Source organism: Perna viridis, chromosome 8 (assembly GCF_037379345.1).
Source record: "Perna viridis isolate PV_CMFRI_1.1 ecotype Kerala chromosome 8, ASM3737934v1, whole genome shotgun sequence".
NCBI lineage: Eukaryota > Metazoa > Mollusca > Bivalvia > Mytilida > Mytilidae > Perna > Perna viridis.
In genome coordinates this window covers 19656538-19673783 of record NC_142452.1, presented here as the reverse complement: position 1 = coordinate 19673783, position 17246 = coordinate 19656538, and the positions used below count along the sequence as shown (strand labels likewise).

Genomic DNA, 17246 nt, shown 5'->3' with positions numbered 1-17246 from the left:
GAATAAAGGGCTCATACTTTGTTTCGCTTCTGCTTCTTCTGCCTCAGATATTATCGTTTGATATAAATCTTTTTGTTTCCTTTCTTGTGTACTTTTTGACCTCTTCGTCTGGTATGGCATTTGAGTTTTAGGTGACTTTTTGACAGGTAATGCATCCTCCTAGAGTTGAGTTAATCTTAACGCATAGCTCAGTTGTTAATAATTCCTCTCTCTTTGTTCCGGTAGTCTAAGTGTTCTCTGTCCAGCTTCGACCAGCACCATGTTGAAGTCCTCAAAGTATACAACAAATAGGATAATTTTTAAAAAAAATTAATGGACCGAAATACCACACGGCTGAATGCGGTATCATTTTGAAGGTATTAAAAAGGAGCTTTGTTTAAGGTCTGCCAATGAGGTTTTCCATGGTGCAATTTCCGAAAATTCGAGGTCAAATGTCAACAGCGAAAGCTCATTACAGTTGCAAAATGTGTGCATTTTTGTCATTTTCTTTGAAATCGTTTAACTCATTTCGACGAAATTTCTGAGAAATGTGAAATAAACGAATATTATATTTTGTCTTTTTAAATGTCGAAATACGCCTTTTCCAGGAAGACCAAAGAAATTCGGAAACAAATGTTAAAACCATCTACTTTTTTTTTAATTTTGTTTTGGTTTTACATTTGTAATATAAACAATTGTATATCAAGATTTTTGGTTTTGAAAGTTTGTCGGTCATGTCCTGGCATGACACTCAATGTCAAATTGAACATTCTATGCTCAATTCAGCTAATAATGATTATAGAGTGATATTTAGAATGGAACATAACAATTTCCATAAATTGTACTTATCTTTGTTGGATACACTGACCTCTTTGACGAATATTGCATTCAAATGAAACGCTTGGTAAAAATACTGATTTCATTGTCACATATAACTGGATAGTGCAACAACATGTGCTAACGATCAATGCTGATAAAAGACAACTAAATTTTGATTACTCTTGTGATGAAAGAAACTTTGGTATCGATGACATTACAATTAGTGATATAAACAATTTATTTTTTTCGAATTAAGAGTAATCTAATCAAAGGCAATGGAACGAAAAAGCTTCAGAAGACTACCTCTTGAAGTTTATCTAATTCAACTTGATAAAGCAACAAAGTTGAATGTGTTATGATATATGTATAATATGGTTCAGACGTTAAAAGTTTGTTGTGACAAGTAAAACATGAAATAGAGATTTTCTATTTTAGGCTAGTTGAAAACAATTTTAATAATGTTGGCAGAATCAGTATAGCAAGCAACTCTTAATGAAAAACAGGGCACATAAGAAAGCACCATAAATGAACTACGTCCACGATTGCATTACGTCGACAAATACCAAAAGGGTCTGCATCACTCACCACTAGTGCGTATAATATGCGGGATGACTAAATCATTGACGGTTGAAAACAATATACATCTAGGCATGTAAAGATAGGTTTAACCTTACTATGCACAGTATATGGGCAGAGTGGAGCAACACGGTTCATGGCGGGCGTTTTTCTTTATGAACAGGGGGTAGGTGTTCAAGTGTGTAATTCCAAGAGAATAGGCTTTGGTGATAACAATATAATTATTATTGTCTTTAGTTTTGCATTATCTCAAGACCTGAATTGTGACCGATGATTATGACAAATAATCTATATGATTTAACCTTTGTTTTGAGAAATGGGAGAAAACAATTTGCAAAACTAATGGATTTTATTAACAAGAAGTTTTAGAATTAAATCAAATGAAATGAATATACATCTAAAGAACTGCTTAGTTAAAAACATGCGCATACTGATTCCGCGTTTTGATCTTAATAATTTAAATCTTAATCCAGGTTTCTGTATCATAAATTTACTGACCAGCAAAATGTAGCTAGTATTCATACTGTTCTGTAAACTGCTTTTAGTTTACCGGGTGTAGGAATTTTTGACAATTGTAAAGCAATTCCGCCAAAAGAATTATTAATACTGAAACTTACGTTTAAAATGTTGAAAAGTATAATTCACCAAGCAATCAAACATACTTGTATATACAACATAGAACAACAATGACAGGAGAAGATAGCGGTGACCTCAATCAGTATATACTCTTTGTCCATATCTCATATTTATAATAAAAAGTTACAACGGATTCCATGAAAAGATGCCAGTATTGTGTCGTAGGTCGTCCATTTTTAAACCAAACCGTGTTTTTGACAAAACATGTAATCTGATTATCACATTATCACATTTGTCCCTTTGTATTTTTGAGAATTCTTTCAAACTTTCCAAAAAATATATTGATATACCATTAGTTGTGTTTCTTATACAAAACCTTTGCAAGCTAGACCAATCAATGTTTGGACCTGCGTCGCACGGCAGCTGTGATTTATAGTTGCTGAGGAAAATGGGACGAAAGTGTATTACGGACGGATATACGGAACTACTGAAAATAATTCCTACAAAATTAAGAAAATCATTTCTTGATAAGATGCACAACTACATATGGTATTCTTGCTCCATACCAAGTTTTATGGAATTCGGTTCTGTAGGTTTAAGAAGTTGCCATGAAAAGCTGTTACATGATGATTTACGGTAAATTTCCATGATCAAAGTAGCATATTTTTCATAAAATTAGATGAAAAAAATATGATAATATGCACAGCTACATATGGTGTTCTTGTAAGAAAACAAGTTTCAGGACTGCCTGTTGATTATTTTCAGAGAGGAGTTGTGATGACAAGCTGAAGTAGTGACCTAACTCCTAGACCTGCTACCGTCTTTGGCGACGCTGTAAAAAATATTCACAAAATGTAAGTTTTTTCTGCATTTGTTTTGTTTTTTTATTTATTTTTTTATTTTTTTTTTTTTTTATTATTTTTTTTTTTTTTTTATTTCTTGTTTTTTTTTTTTTTTTTGTTTTCTGTTTTTTCTTGTTTTAATTATTTTTGATTTTCTTGGGTCTTCCAGATGGGGGTACATTTTAAGAATCAAAAAGGCAAAATATGATTTTTCACCATTTTAAACTTCGAGGAAATGCGTTATCAAAATTATGTTCCAATTTCGCCAAGTATAGTCAAACAGTTTCACAGAAAATGACACAAATGCACAAATTATGTTACCCTATTGACCTTTGACCTTGAATTTTCGAAAATTGCAAAACGGAAAACTTCTACGACAGGCTTTATCGAAGAAGATATAGACTTGATAATAGGAAGATTTTCATTAATGTTTAATACATATATATCAATTTGTGACACATCGGTGTTTTATGCGAGTAGCATTTGCTTGCAAGAGAAAACTATTCGTTTATTCATTATGCATGTCATTTTCACTATACTCGTCTGACGATATAAATGTTCCATATTAACGTCATCTTGTTTAAGAAACTTTATTTTATCCTAGTTGAATATTTTGGTTCCCATCAATACACTCATTCCAATAGCTTTTAAATCACTTTTAGTTTCCTGCCAATATCTATAAATGCGTCGACCGCTTTGTCTATGTCTTGCTCTGAGTGAGCGGCTGATATCTGTACTCGTATTCTGGCTTTCCCTGAATATACAGAAAACAAAACATCTATAAAACAACTGTAGAAAGTATTGAAGATAACATGCGACAAATCATATACACATGAAGAAATTGAACATGTTTTACGATGGGTTCGTCACTGATCTTTTGAAGAAATTAAATGTTATAATATTTATGCTTCATCGGAGCGTAAAAGCGTTTTCAATAAATCAGGCTAGTTATATATACATTTGATATGTTACTCATATAATTTCGATTTCATTTTTAGAAAAAAACATTGGTATTGGGCAATACACGCTGACCAACAAAAGAAGTCCACTTAATTGTGGGTGTGGTCAGTATAAATATATAGAAGTTATTTTACATCGAATTATAAGGCTTCATCGGCATCTTCGAAAAAGCAATTTATTCAATGAGATTAGAATATTTTTAAGATATACACATTAGACTTTAACTTAGACATAAACCTGTATATAATTAACACAGTTATTATTTCTTTCCCATTGCTCATTTATCATACATACACAAAAAATACCTAGTATTGATGTTGAGTCGTATTGATGGCGAATGGTTCCTTTTTTCAATTTGATAAATTAGTATTTATTGTAGCGAAAAATGTATTTTTGTATAATTTGAAATACATTAGGGAATCACAAAATTCCTTTTGAAGAGATTACCTGAAAGAAATATAAAATCAACTAGAGCCATTCCTAAATTAGAATGTTGTTTCCTTCATCCAGAACATCAGAAACTAATTGCTTTTCTTAGGTTGTTTTTAAATTGTTATTTCTTGAAATATTTGTGCTCATTTCATGAAATATTCATATACAAAATTAAATTCGCTCTGAATCGTATATCCTTTGTTTTTATGTATTTATCTTGTTATAAAAATTCACCAAAATCAGTTAGTTTAAGCTTAATCATATGATTTCCCAAAAAATACTCGTGTTGATTTTGTACAGTTTTGAGACAAAAATATACATTTTAAAACTCTGAATAACACCAGATGTCCCTTAGACTGGAGCCATTACTAATTTGAACTTGTGGATTTTATCAATCTGTAATATGTACACAGGAAACAAAAGGAACATCGTGTACATCTTTTTTTCATGAGGATTTTATTTCGCTAATTTTGTAAGGAAGATACAATCGCGAATATGTCAACATGTTAAACAGTGTATGCCATAATATATATATATATATATCTACAACGTCTCAGAATGTGACGACTCTATTCGCTATACTGCTCCATCGGATCAAATTGGTACAGGGAAGATAACGTAAACTTATAGAAGGGACTGAAAAATTCCCAACGATGTATCGATTTGATCCGATGGAGCAGTGTAGCGAATAGAGTCGTCACATTCTGAGACGTTGTATAATATTGATTTGTTGTGACATGCATCATTAATTTGATCCTCTATCCTACATAATAACACCTAGATGAACTGTCCCGTACTACCATACATTGTGTACTAAGTTACAGCCCTAGATTAATCCGACGAGGAGGAATGACCCGGCCAGCGAAAGCTATATTTTTATATAGCCTAGCTGGCCGAGTGCAGGCGGTGTTGCCATAGATGTCACAGCGGTACGAGTTCGAGTCCCGCGGAGGGAACGACCAAAAATTTGTTTCGCAAATTTGACAGTTCCAACATCGTTGGGAATTTTTCAGACCCTTATATATATATATATATAGTTGCAAATACCCCTTGATGTCCTGAAAGAGTAATTAAGGGAACCAAGGTTATAGCGGTAATCAAAAGAATGTAATCCAGGGACAATGACCAGACATGGAAAAGAGACATACAGAAATAAGCATAAACGAAAATAAAATAAATAAGTTGGTTTGCAGTGTGATATTCATTTATGTTTGCAATACATATTCATCACCATATGCTTCCATATGATCTATATTAAAAAAGAAATTAAAAATCATGTCAAGAAATACAAAAAAAACATGAAATACATGCATATGAATATCGTTTGTTACACTGTTTTTTTCCATGTGCAAAAATATAGTAGTAGAAGAAAAGATTGTTTTAAAAATAATGTATAATAATAGTACAAAAACTTAAATGTGGTTTTGTTTTCAGCTTTCTATACCGAACCTAAACATATTGATTTATGTTTTATACATATGAAAACATTCTTATGTGTGTTATTCAAAGTTGTATTGACAAGTTTTAACAAATGTTAACAATAGATACTAATTTGTTTTTACCTTACTTTAAAAAACATATTAAATTGATATTAAAAGTTATTTTTCTGTGGCCAAGAGAGACAATCCTGGTGAATTTAAGTAGGCAAATAATATATGTTTGTGTTTATGGTGTAAGAGAGAGTAATCAAGGGAACCAAGGTTATAGCGGTAATCAAAAGAATGTAATCCAGGGACAAAGACCAGACATGGAAAACAGACATACACAACAAAGAACATAAAGTAACTAAAATCATACAAAGTAACAAAAGTAAATGGAACACAGGGTCATAATAAAGGTCAGGAAATTATTTCTAAGATTAATCCAGGGACAAAGATGGTCATTGGTTTTGTGGAATATTGAAATTCCATTAATAATGAATAATCTTTTATTACCTTTCGGTACCACGGGGTAACTGAACCCAATCACATATATTCCTTTTTCTGAAATAAAATAAAACACATCCATTCATGTAATATTTGATACATATAAGCTATACAAATGCTCAACTTTCTTTTTGTCATGAGCTTGAATCTAAATTAGGTTCAACTAACAAAAATAGGTATTCTGTATTTTGATAAAGAATTATGTCTTTTCACTTCGGCTAATAAGTATCACATAAATTAATATCATCATATCAAATTATTCAAACTACTGAACACGGCTGACAGAACGCTTCTAAAAATATTGCTTAATCCTCGTGTGATCTCCATATACAACCAACACCCTCATTTGCTACCTATCTGCTGTTCAATGTAAAATAAAGGAAGGCTATTGTAAGAGGTGATGATGGATAATAAGTCACTCATGAACACATACATATACGGGTGTAAAACAGTCAATATCCCTATGTTTTACTTAGGATATAATATTCTCTGATTAAGCATATGAACAGCTTCATTTGGAGGGAGTTTATGCCATTTGAATTCGAAAACCATTGTTATTGTTAACTATTGCATATCACAGTTGAAATGCACTTGCTTAAATCTTGTTTACACATGTCTTACATAAGAATGATAATTATGGTAAATCAATAGTTGTCGACATGTTTATTATCTTGAGCAATGAGATTGTCCTTGTGTTTACTCTCCTGTCATATTTGGAATCAACATAAAACTCCTGGCGTCAATTTCACAAAAAGTCGTAAGTGTGAAATTGATCGAAATATATGACGTCACAATGCTATTTTAGATTGTGACGTCATTACTTACGATCAATTTTACACTTGCGACTTTTTGTGAAATCAACTCCTGATCTAAATCTCTCTATACTGAGACTCTTGGAGGTCTCTAAATTACAAAGACACCTACTACAAATATATTAGAGATATGTACAAAACATGAGATTGAAGGGGTTGAAACTAGAGTATGCAGTGGCTATACAAAAAGAATCCTCAGCTTGAACTTTTACCAAGCCAAAACTGTAATGAATGTTCCATCTAAATCAAAATAGTGGCCAATATAAAGACAGTTTCAGACAGCTCGAGGTAACATTTTACAGTTGAGATGTTGCCTGCAGTAGCAACTGGTCAGTTTAAATGTTCAAATGATTTGGTAAATTTTTCAGACTGATGCCAAACGGCCATGGTTGTAGAAAGATCACAGTAACGTGAAAAATCAAATAAAAGCAAATAAGTAGAGTCGAAATGAAAATGAGGATATTTTCTTTACTTACCTAACATTTCATCGGCAAATATTCCAGCAAGTCTAGCATCGCCCAACATTACTGGACAAATCGGGTGCTCTGGGTCTCCCTGTTAGGGTGAAAAAAAATCGAAATCACTTAAACCCATGAAATAAAAACTTAAAAGTAAACAAAAGTTTTATGTATTGATCTCATGAAAATTTCCACGAGCACATTCCATGTGAATTTCGTCGGCAAATACATGTTCATGTAAATAAAATCTCAATGAACTCATCGATTTCGTCGATTGCGATTTCACTATAAAATAAATTTCGCAGAAACTTTGAGGGCAATATTTAACCGTCCAAGTGTATAAAATGAGTTGTAAGATTTTGTTATATAGTAAACTTGATACGAGAAAAAGACAAAAATTAAAATTTACATCTGTATTCATTCTCCATGGACAAATAAATAAGTCTTCCTTTTATTTCTTCTTTTTAAGACACATAATACACAATCATCCAAAGAACCAAGAAAGTATCATTAACAAAATCTCTAGTAAAGATATGTTGCTCATTGGAAGTACATATAAATATTATAAATCTGATGCAGATGTTGATTTAAAAACATCAGCGCGAATTCCTGAAATGTGAATAGGAGGTATTATGTTGTATTAAATAGATGCATATTTTTCAATGACCTTTGTTCACTTGGATTTAGGATTTACAGTACGGGACAATGGAAGCCAATCTTCGTGAAAATCGTTTGAAAATTGCTCACCGACAGTTTAAATCCTGCATCTTGCATTTTCGTTCTGAAACGCACTGTGTTCTTTAAGACAGTCTTGGGAAGATCTGGATTTTGCATAATCAAGTCGTATGCCTAAAATAATAGCACAAACATAACTAAAAGATTCCATTAGGAGTGTGAAATAAAAGTTATTGAACACAACTTTAAACTGACCAACCTTTTGTGAATAATTGTCAAACAATGTTTTAAAAGTATTCGAAATTCAAATGCCAAAAAAAAATGTCACAGTCCAAAAACAAAGACAAAAAAGAGATTATCTGCATACATCTGGATGCGAGTATTCAAAATTACTGAGAATTACACGTATCATGAGCATACTGCACTCGTAATAAAGGAACTAGAACCATGACCAACATGTAGCAACAGGTTAATAGTTATCCCTTTTTTACAAACAAATGCCAGTTAGTAGGAAACACCGTCTACATCTTGCACACGACTGAAGAATTGCTTTGAATGTATTTCTTATTACTTTTCTTATTTTTGTTCTTTTTTATTGAGCAATTATGTATCGAAACTACTGTATAGCCACTTTACGCTTACAATTTAAAACAATAAACTAGGTATGGGTCACAAGCATATATGATATTGTTATGTATTTTGTTTTCAAAAAGTTTCGTATTCTTTGGAAATGATATCAACTGTCATTTGGCTACGTTGTTTAAACCTCATGACAATCATGAGCATATAATCTGTATGGAATCGGTGGAGTTAAATGTCATTTTACCTTACTGGCACATGCTACAACAGGTGGAGGCAGTGCATTCGAAAACAGATAAGGTCTGGATCTCTGTCGGAGTAACTGAATCAGTTCTTTTGGACCTGAAGTGTATCCACCTATGGGAACAAGCGAAATATTTATTAAAACTTACATCATTTAAATCAAACTAAAGGAAATATTTCAAGTTTACGAACTTCTGTCAAAACGTATTCTAAATTATAAAAATTATTTAAATTAATTTCAGCTCAACATTTATTGGTATGAAAATGAAAATGGATCTTAACTGAACAGCTCCGTGCCAACGATGTATTCGAATAATATAACAATCTCGGTGTATTACATTAAAAACATCTAAAACTACACTAAGCTTTGTATAAACAATGGGATTCGACTTACCAGCAGCACCACCCATTGCCTTGCCTAAAGTTGAGTTAATAATATCTACATTTACTCCAAAATGCTCATCTGTACCTCTGCAATTATAGTTGATAAAAGTACATTTAGCATTTACTAGTACAGTGTATGTGTAACAGCTGATCAGAGAGAAATTGAAAATTTCTGCACCGGTTTGATTCCTTGGTTAATAAATAAGAAATCATGCTGTTAAGGCTAACTTTTGTCAAAATTTTTCGATAAACTTTCGTAGTTAAAAAGAAAAATATAAACACCCTTAGCCTACGTGTTGGGTTAAGATATACACGAATGCTTCCGGTAGGAAGAGCAGTTTTTTCTCACTGCAAGTAAGTTAGCAGTATTGCACGTTAAAAAAGACACAATTCGTATGCACAAATAGGAATAGTCGAGACGATCAATTCTAGCTTCAAGATATATATTGCAGATAAACTATATTTTCTATAATTCGTCCTATAGAATAAATACGGATGTAGCTGTGGGATGTCAGACAAAATAATTGATAAATAATTCCGAAATAATTGATAAATAATTTACCTTCCAGTTGGTCCAAAGAAGCCAGTTCCATGACATTCATCTATAAATACCATGGCACTATATTGTTTTGCCAATTTCACAATGTTCCTGAAAAAAATATCTTGTTTTGCTTATGCACGTTTAAAAAAATAATAAACAAATGTTCTACATATACATAATATTACTATACACTACGACGCTATATCTTGATCTGGTCAAAATATGAAGATACGCGTGCATGCATGGTTGAAAACATTGTACAAAGCATTTTACAATCATATTGTGTTTGCATTTTAGAATATGATAAAGGACTGTTTAAGTAAATTACTATTTCATGGTAAAACAGATAACCTATTGAAATCAGATAATAAGTCTTTTTTTTTCAAAAGGTAGTTATATTGTTAGAAAACTTAGACTTACGGGAGAGGAGCTACACTTCCGTCCATACTAAAAACCCCGTCAGTTGCTATCAATCTACTGGTACACGATGAAGCTTCTGATAGGTTCTGTTCCAAATCTGTGAAAATATGTTTTAAAGAAAAAATGATAAAACGAATATTACTTGTCAAAAACTGTATCACATGCTGTATCAACCCAAGACCCCTACATGTATATCATCCAAAAACCTCCATCCATCAAGAGATACAGATTTCGACATGTTATATTCATTATTTACCAGTTGTGTAAAATATTTTTAAGAATTGTCCTTTCAATACTATATGTCCAGAAAATAATATGTCATAAAATCTATAAAACATGCGATGCCTCGGACAAATACAACTATCATTCGCCCAATACGACTGTCCTTGGACACAATACAAGGTCCATTTCAGAAAAAAAAAATTCTATAACCCTTTAGTGTGTATTTCATTTAACCGTTTCATATCATATTTGCACAATATTACAAAAAAATGATAATATTTCCAATACAAAATCAAAGAAGGCAATTTTGATTCTTGGTTGCAACCATAAACTCATTCTAATATATAACTCGTTCTATAATTCTGATTGTGGCCACTGAAATTGGCATACATCTTACTTTATAACAACTATGCCCGTGCACCAACATGTACTTTTATCTTGAAACATGTCTAAACAACCCTAGCTTGAAATCCCACAAAACTTATATACCAACTATTTCCTCTTTAAATCCCGAACATGTATGATTTAATGCAAGTTGTCCTCCAATAGTTTCGTTTTCGACTACAAAGCCAAAAGTGCAACGCATGAAGAGAATAATATGAATAATCATATTAAACGAGTATGATATGATAAATATATGTTTCAATTATCACATGATCATTATTTGATAATCATATGGTATTCACAATGAGAATCGTACGACAATTATATGACTCTATGTAAATTAATTAATTATGTATAATTATCACATGAATCGAGCACCATTCAATGTGTGATTATCATATGTTGGACATTTCGCTATGTACATACCTTCCATATTAGTGTGTTTGTATCGAAACCTTTTTGCTTTACACAGTCTGATGCCATCAATAATAGAAGCATGATTAAGCTCGTCCGATATTACAGCATCGTCGGGTCCGAGCAAGACTTCAAACAACCCAGCGTTAGCATCAAAACAACTTGCATACAGTATGGTATCTTCTTTGTTGTGGAACTTTGAAATTTTGTTTTCCAACTCAACGTGTAGGTCCTATAAAATGACGAAAATTATTTAAATATGTGTAAGTGAACCGTACATATTTAGTTATAAATACATGTATATCGTTAACAGAGTCCAAACTTTTTTGTCGAATCAAGAATGAAAAGTTTGTTCTTTGTTTTCATTAAAAAATGTGGGCTTATATTTGTTAGAAAATAATATAGTATAATATAGTATTGTGTATATCAAAGAGAAAATAACCCCAGCTGCCCATTGCCCCCCCCCCCTTAAATGACGAGGAAACCCTCACACAACAGGGCAGACTGCAGCTGGTCCCAAAACATCACACACAGTTTCACCGAAAGAGTTGCCCTTATATACATGTACTAAAGTAAGATACAAAAAAAATCTAATAAGACATACAGAGGCCAGAAATTCTTGATTGGGGACAGGCGCAAAAATATATTGCGGTGTTAAAGTACTTTGGTGTGTTCACACACACCTTTAAAATCTGGCCATTGTGGAAAGGTCTGAGTCCTTTGTTACAGAAACTGAAAATAACTTAAACAAATGTACAAACTAAGGACTACTAGCAGTGAGCTGGCATGTCAGCTTCAGGCCAAGTAAACCTAGAAAAAGTTTCACCATGCATCGTATGTAAAATAAATAACAATTCTTCCCAAGCGGGGTTGAGAACCACGGTACATTATAAGTCAAACAATAACGACACAACCCATGTCATGCCAAAAATTGCTTATACGTATAGCGTTTTAATTAATTCGTTTTAATTTCTATGTAAAGAACAAATGAGCGAATTAATGCTATTACCAAAAAATGCTGCCTTAAAAGATTTTACAACAATATCATAACTACATCTCTTACGAATAAGCCTATTCAATGGTTTAGTTACATTAGCTTTCCTTGTTTTGTGTAGAATATAGCCGTAAAATAAATGGTGAGAGATATCCGTACGTACTAATCCCTTACAAGTACATTTGTATTTGAAAATGAGCTCCTTGAATTGGTTGAATTTTTGTGTGTGGATGTTTTAATTTGCCTGTGATAACGAAGACCTTGATGTAGTAATTATCGGTTATATAAAGATTCCTTTCCTTAAAATCCGTATATTTCTTCGAAATGTGCAATATAAAACGAATATTTAAAAAAAAACGAGGGTTTAGATGGGCCTGGGTATGCCTTCTCGAAAATATCAATGGTATTACGAGCAGATTGTTAACCATCCTATCACAAGTTTGTATTGTTAGAGATCTAATAAAATCATGCCACGAATGGAAAGTTTCAACCTTCCTTGTAGTCCTCTTTACATTGAGCCTTATTTTGAGTATATTTTTGACTAAAAATGACTGAAACAAGTATATTGCTTTCTTAGATCTATACCTACCATCGTGCCACAAATAAATCGTACAGAGCTAAGACCAGCACCATGACTATCTAGAGCCTTTTTCCCAGCTTCTATAACTTCTGGATGACTCTATAATAACAAAGAAAAGCCAGTCGTCAGTAACATATTGTGCCCCACGCAAGGTTACAAAATAAAATATTTCACTCGGAAATGCCCGCCTAAGTGTAAATGTGCCTCTTTTTTTCTAGTTTTAATGTGTTTCCTTATTTCTGTGCGTCTATTATTAATAACCTTTAACTTTCGTGAAATTATACCATTATTCATGTGTCGAATGAAGTGTGGTGCAGTCTTGCAATTTTTGTCCGGATTTGTATTCTTATTTGTAATTTCCTGATTTCTCTATTAAAAGCGAAATAAAATAATATACAAGGATCTGTTTGGTTTGTTCATTATGTTTTACTCTATTAGTGTTCAATATTTGTGTTTGATATTTATCGCGCAATCATCCTATTCAAGTTCAAGCAGAATGACATAGATCTATGTACATGTATGTGATCTTCACTTACAGATAATCCAAGATAGTTATTTGCGCAGAAGTTAAGAATGTTCCTTTGTTCTCCGACGTTTATTGAAGGACCTTGTTTAGATGTTATCACACGTTCTCCTTTCCATGTTCCGGCATCTTTGATGCCATCCAACTCGCTTTGTAGATGTTGCTGTACTGATGTCATTGCTTGGGTTGACCGCTTTCTGGACAGGCATTTTAGAGGATGATGACCTTGTAAAATTATAAAATGTCGGTTTATCTTTAAAATGGTTTGATATATATGTTCAGCTTTCATGAAAGGTGTGAATAAATGAGTCCATTGGAAAACAATCGACCTGTTCTGTCAAACGCAAAACTTACACTGAACGACAATTTGCAAACTCAATTACTTGCAAAATGGGAAAAAAAGATAAAGCAAAGGTGTAGGGGCATTACACTATGAATATTACCTTGCCTTACTCTAATAACATGAAAAATTGTATTTCATAGCATAGTGAAATATACAAATATTAAGGAAAATAGTGACATTTGTCCATTGTAATGACGTCATAATAGTGACGTAATTATGCGTCATTTAAGTACAGCTCTGCCTCCCCCCCCCCTCACCCCAACAAAAAAAAAATAAATAAAAATAAAGAGACTGAGGCTTATAAAGGATGATTCATGCATTTTTTAAAAATACTAAAATTTGGTTATGTTCTACCAAAGAAAAAATACGGGAAAATTTCCCGCCAGCATTTTCACATTATAACCAGTAAAAATATTTCAAGATATATAGGAGATCCCAAATATTTTTTTACTGGAAATCATTCATTTAGCCTCATGGAAATTGTATTCGAAATTAAAGGTGCAAATGGAAGTTGCCCACTGGAGATACATGTGTATATACGCTTAGATTTTGGTTACATTCTGCTATAGACACTGACTATAGAAGAAGTACAGGAAAACATCCCCCACAATATTTACGCTATAACCATCAAAACATATTTCACAATAAGTGGCAGATCCAAATTTAGGATATGATGAAACCTCTTTCAATGCTTTATGATTAATTTTCAGTTGTATTTTAGGCCAATGAGACCCTCTAAAGCCCCTTCTATTTTATTTTTTTAACTTCGGAAATTCTTATATAGGCTTTTGTTTCTATAATTTTCATCACTTTTAGGTCACAACATTTTTTTTTTCGGAAAGCCTTCATAATTTTATATACACTTTTGTATTGTTATCGTTTTGACATTAATATCTTGACCATTGATAATTGTTATCCATTTTTGTGAGCTTTCAAATGAAGCTGAACGCAGATAGTAATATAGTGATAATGTAGGAAAAGTAGATGTCACATAGTGGGCAATGAGTGTACATAATTTCTGTTGACTTACATTTTGCCTTACTTCTTTTACCACTCTTAATCCGTCTCAGAACTTTTTTTTTCAATTTCATATGTTTTGTCCGGGAATCAAAATTTACTTTTTAAAGTTTATTAGAGCGTTCTTTTCTTATTCGAAGCATACAACTATGGATACATCTATGTATATGTAAACTCATCAATCTAAATACAAAACGTTTCATTAAAACTCTCTGAATGAAAACATTGTAAAGGTACATGAAACAGAAATAAAACGAGCCAGTAAATTTATGTCAACATGTACTTTGCATAAAAAAAAGGTTTATTTACGACAGATTTTGACGGATTTGTCCAGGGAATCCGCTTCCCCATAAAGAACTTGACAGCTGTTGACAAACCATGTTGTAATTAGGTACATTGTACTAGTCAGCATAAGAGTAAGACAAAATTAGGAAGGCTATAAAGAAAGCTTTGAAACTAAAATATACATCACAGGGGAAGAACGATTTTTCAAAACACACCTTTCTATACCTATCACATGACAAATTATATGTATATATAGCTATATATTAAAAGAAGGAAAATAGTTCTTACATTTATGATTTCAATATATTTAAATGCATTACCTCATTCCTAACAATAACGATAAAGGAAATCAACACATTTAAAATATGGATGACATATCTCCCACAAGATATTTGAATGCTTTTCAATTTATTAGCCATGATCATGCAAAAAAAGTATTTCGGATTAATATTGCATAGAGGATCTTAAGGTTGTATTAAACTAAAATATGATACTAATTAAACGAACAAAACCACAATAATCTCAAACAAAACAATGGAACAAAAAAAAAGCTTAATACATTGCATGATTCTCACATTTACCTATATTTTAAAAGCTAGAAACATTTTATGTTTATGTAATATATACACCTTCAAAGTCGTGTTTGTGCCTATTTTTTGGTTTCAATGAATCAATTAAAATATCTATTGTTGTTTTCGAAGGATTTTAAAATCCATACTAATTCAAACGGATTTAATTTCGTTTTACGTTCTTAATAGTAAAAGGCAATTGGAAGAAATGGTTGAATGGATATGATATGAAGTTCCTTGTACTACATAATATATATATATATAGTAACGGGTCAGAGAACTTGTATTCATGCTTTCAAAGACTCATAAGATTTTTTGTTTAACAAATTGATGTGTCTTATATGAGCCGAATAAACCAGTAAAACAGGATCTTTTTGACAAAAATGATCAAATAATAACTCATCATTATTCATTACATCTGACACGGCAAATAAACTAGTCCCGCGTACAGAAATTTTTAGAAGGATGCTAATTTGTTATATGGGAACCATGCCATCTGTGTGATATACAATTCCTCCATTGCAAATGATAGTAATTTTCGTAGAGGAGACAAAACGGATATTCCATAGACAAAGTTCCTTTTTACTGTCCTGCGCGGTCTTTTACATCCTTCAATATCTATCGTCCTTGATATCAAGCGAAGAAAAAGCTAAGTATCATCAACAAAAGGAGTAGTGGAAAATTTGCTTCTGCATGAAATTAAATTGCATAGTACTAAAGAGTGCTTTGGTATGTTTTGCATAACCTATGTCTTTGGCTTCAATTGTTTGACAGCTTGTCAAAATTTGCAAAAGGTAGGGGTTTAACCCCAACAATTCAAATAATAAAAAAATAGAAAATACATAGAAAGAAAACCCTTAATTTGTAAGCAAAAACTTACTGTGGCGTTTTGTGGCCTTAACTATAAAATATCCAAGTTTCTCCATAACGCTTTGTGGTTCGGTGAAAACCAAAGGTGTGCGAGAATTAACCAATCCAATAACACACACCTACTTTTACTTATTATATATATGAAGGATAAATATGTACGCTCCGGTGGTTTCATACGATTAACGTTGAAACATGCTTTTTGCGTATTAAAAGAAAAGTCACTGTTATTAAGATTTGTGTTGGAATATACTTCAATAAAATAAAGCAATAGATTTGCGATTTTTAACGATTGATTGAATGATATAAATTGGTATTCGAATCAATTTTTTGACGTTTTTTTTTTTAAATAATTTTATTTGATAGGTTTTTAATTTTATTTTGAAGACGGTGCATGCATTATCTTAACTGTGAATAAAATAGGGTGCTTTGATTTTAATTGACTAATGACCGTAAACCTTGGCTAAGGAAGATGTAATTTACCACGCTTAAATTTTTTTTTAATAGATTAGTCTGTCTTGTGGCTGCTACTAGTATTTACAGCAATTACGGTTATACTTCCTTCTTGAACAATTTTAGTGAATCCCCATAGCTACATACATGTATGCAATCGGTCCCTTTATTTTCATGAGTATTTGTACAATGAAAATTTTCATGAACTGGCACTCCGTCCTTTGTTTTTTTCCCTTCAATTTACAGCTACCAATTATTTTCGTTGGTAAGGCATGTCGTGCCTAAAATTCTTGTCAATTTTTTTCCCCAAAAATAGCGTATTTTACGACTGCCCCCAGAAGCCCCTGGCAAGACATCATTTATACCAATCAAGA

At 32.1% G+C, this 17246-nt stretch overlaps 1 protein-coding gene across 1 annotated transcript; it reads right to left on the bottom strand.

Annotated features, from left to right (window-relative positions):
- Nucleotides 1-1992: 1992 nt before the first annotated feature.
- LOC148609679 (2-amino-3-ketobutyrate coenzyme A ligase, mitochondrial-like) lies at nucleotides 1993-16577 on the bottom strand. Its single transcript, XM_088540783.1, has 12 exons — nucleotides 16433-16577; nucleotides 13352-13563; nucleotides 12825-12914; nucleotides 11254-11473; nucleotides 10222-10318; nucleotides 9823-9909; nucleotides 9271-9347; nucleotides 8881-8990; nucleotides 8127-8228; nucleotides 7398-7476; nucleotides 6119-6166; nucleotides 1993-3546 (listed from the first exon to the last, which is right to left on the bottom strand). The coding sequence occupies exons 1-12, from the start codon at nucleotides 16476-16478 to the stop codon at nucleotides 3440-3442; spliced, it is 1275 nt and encodes a 424-aa protein (XP_088396909.1). The 5' UTR covers nucleotides 16479-16577; the 3' UTR covers nucleotides 1993-3439.
- Between the last annotated feature and the right edge of the window lie 669 nt (nucleotides 16578-17246).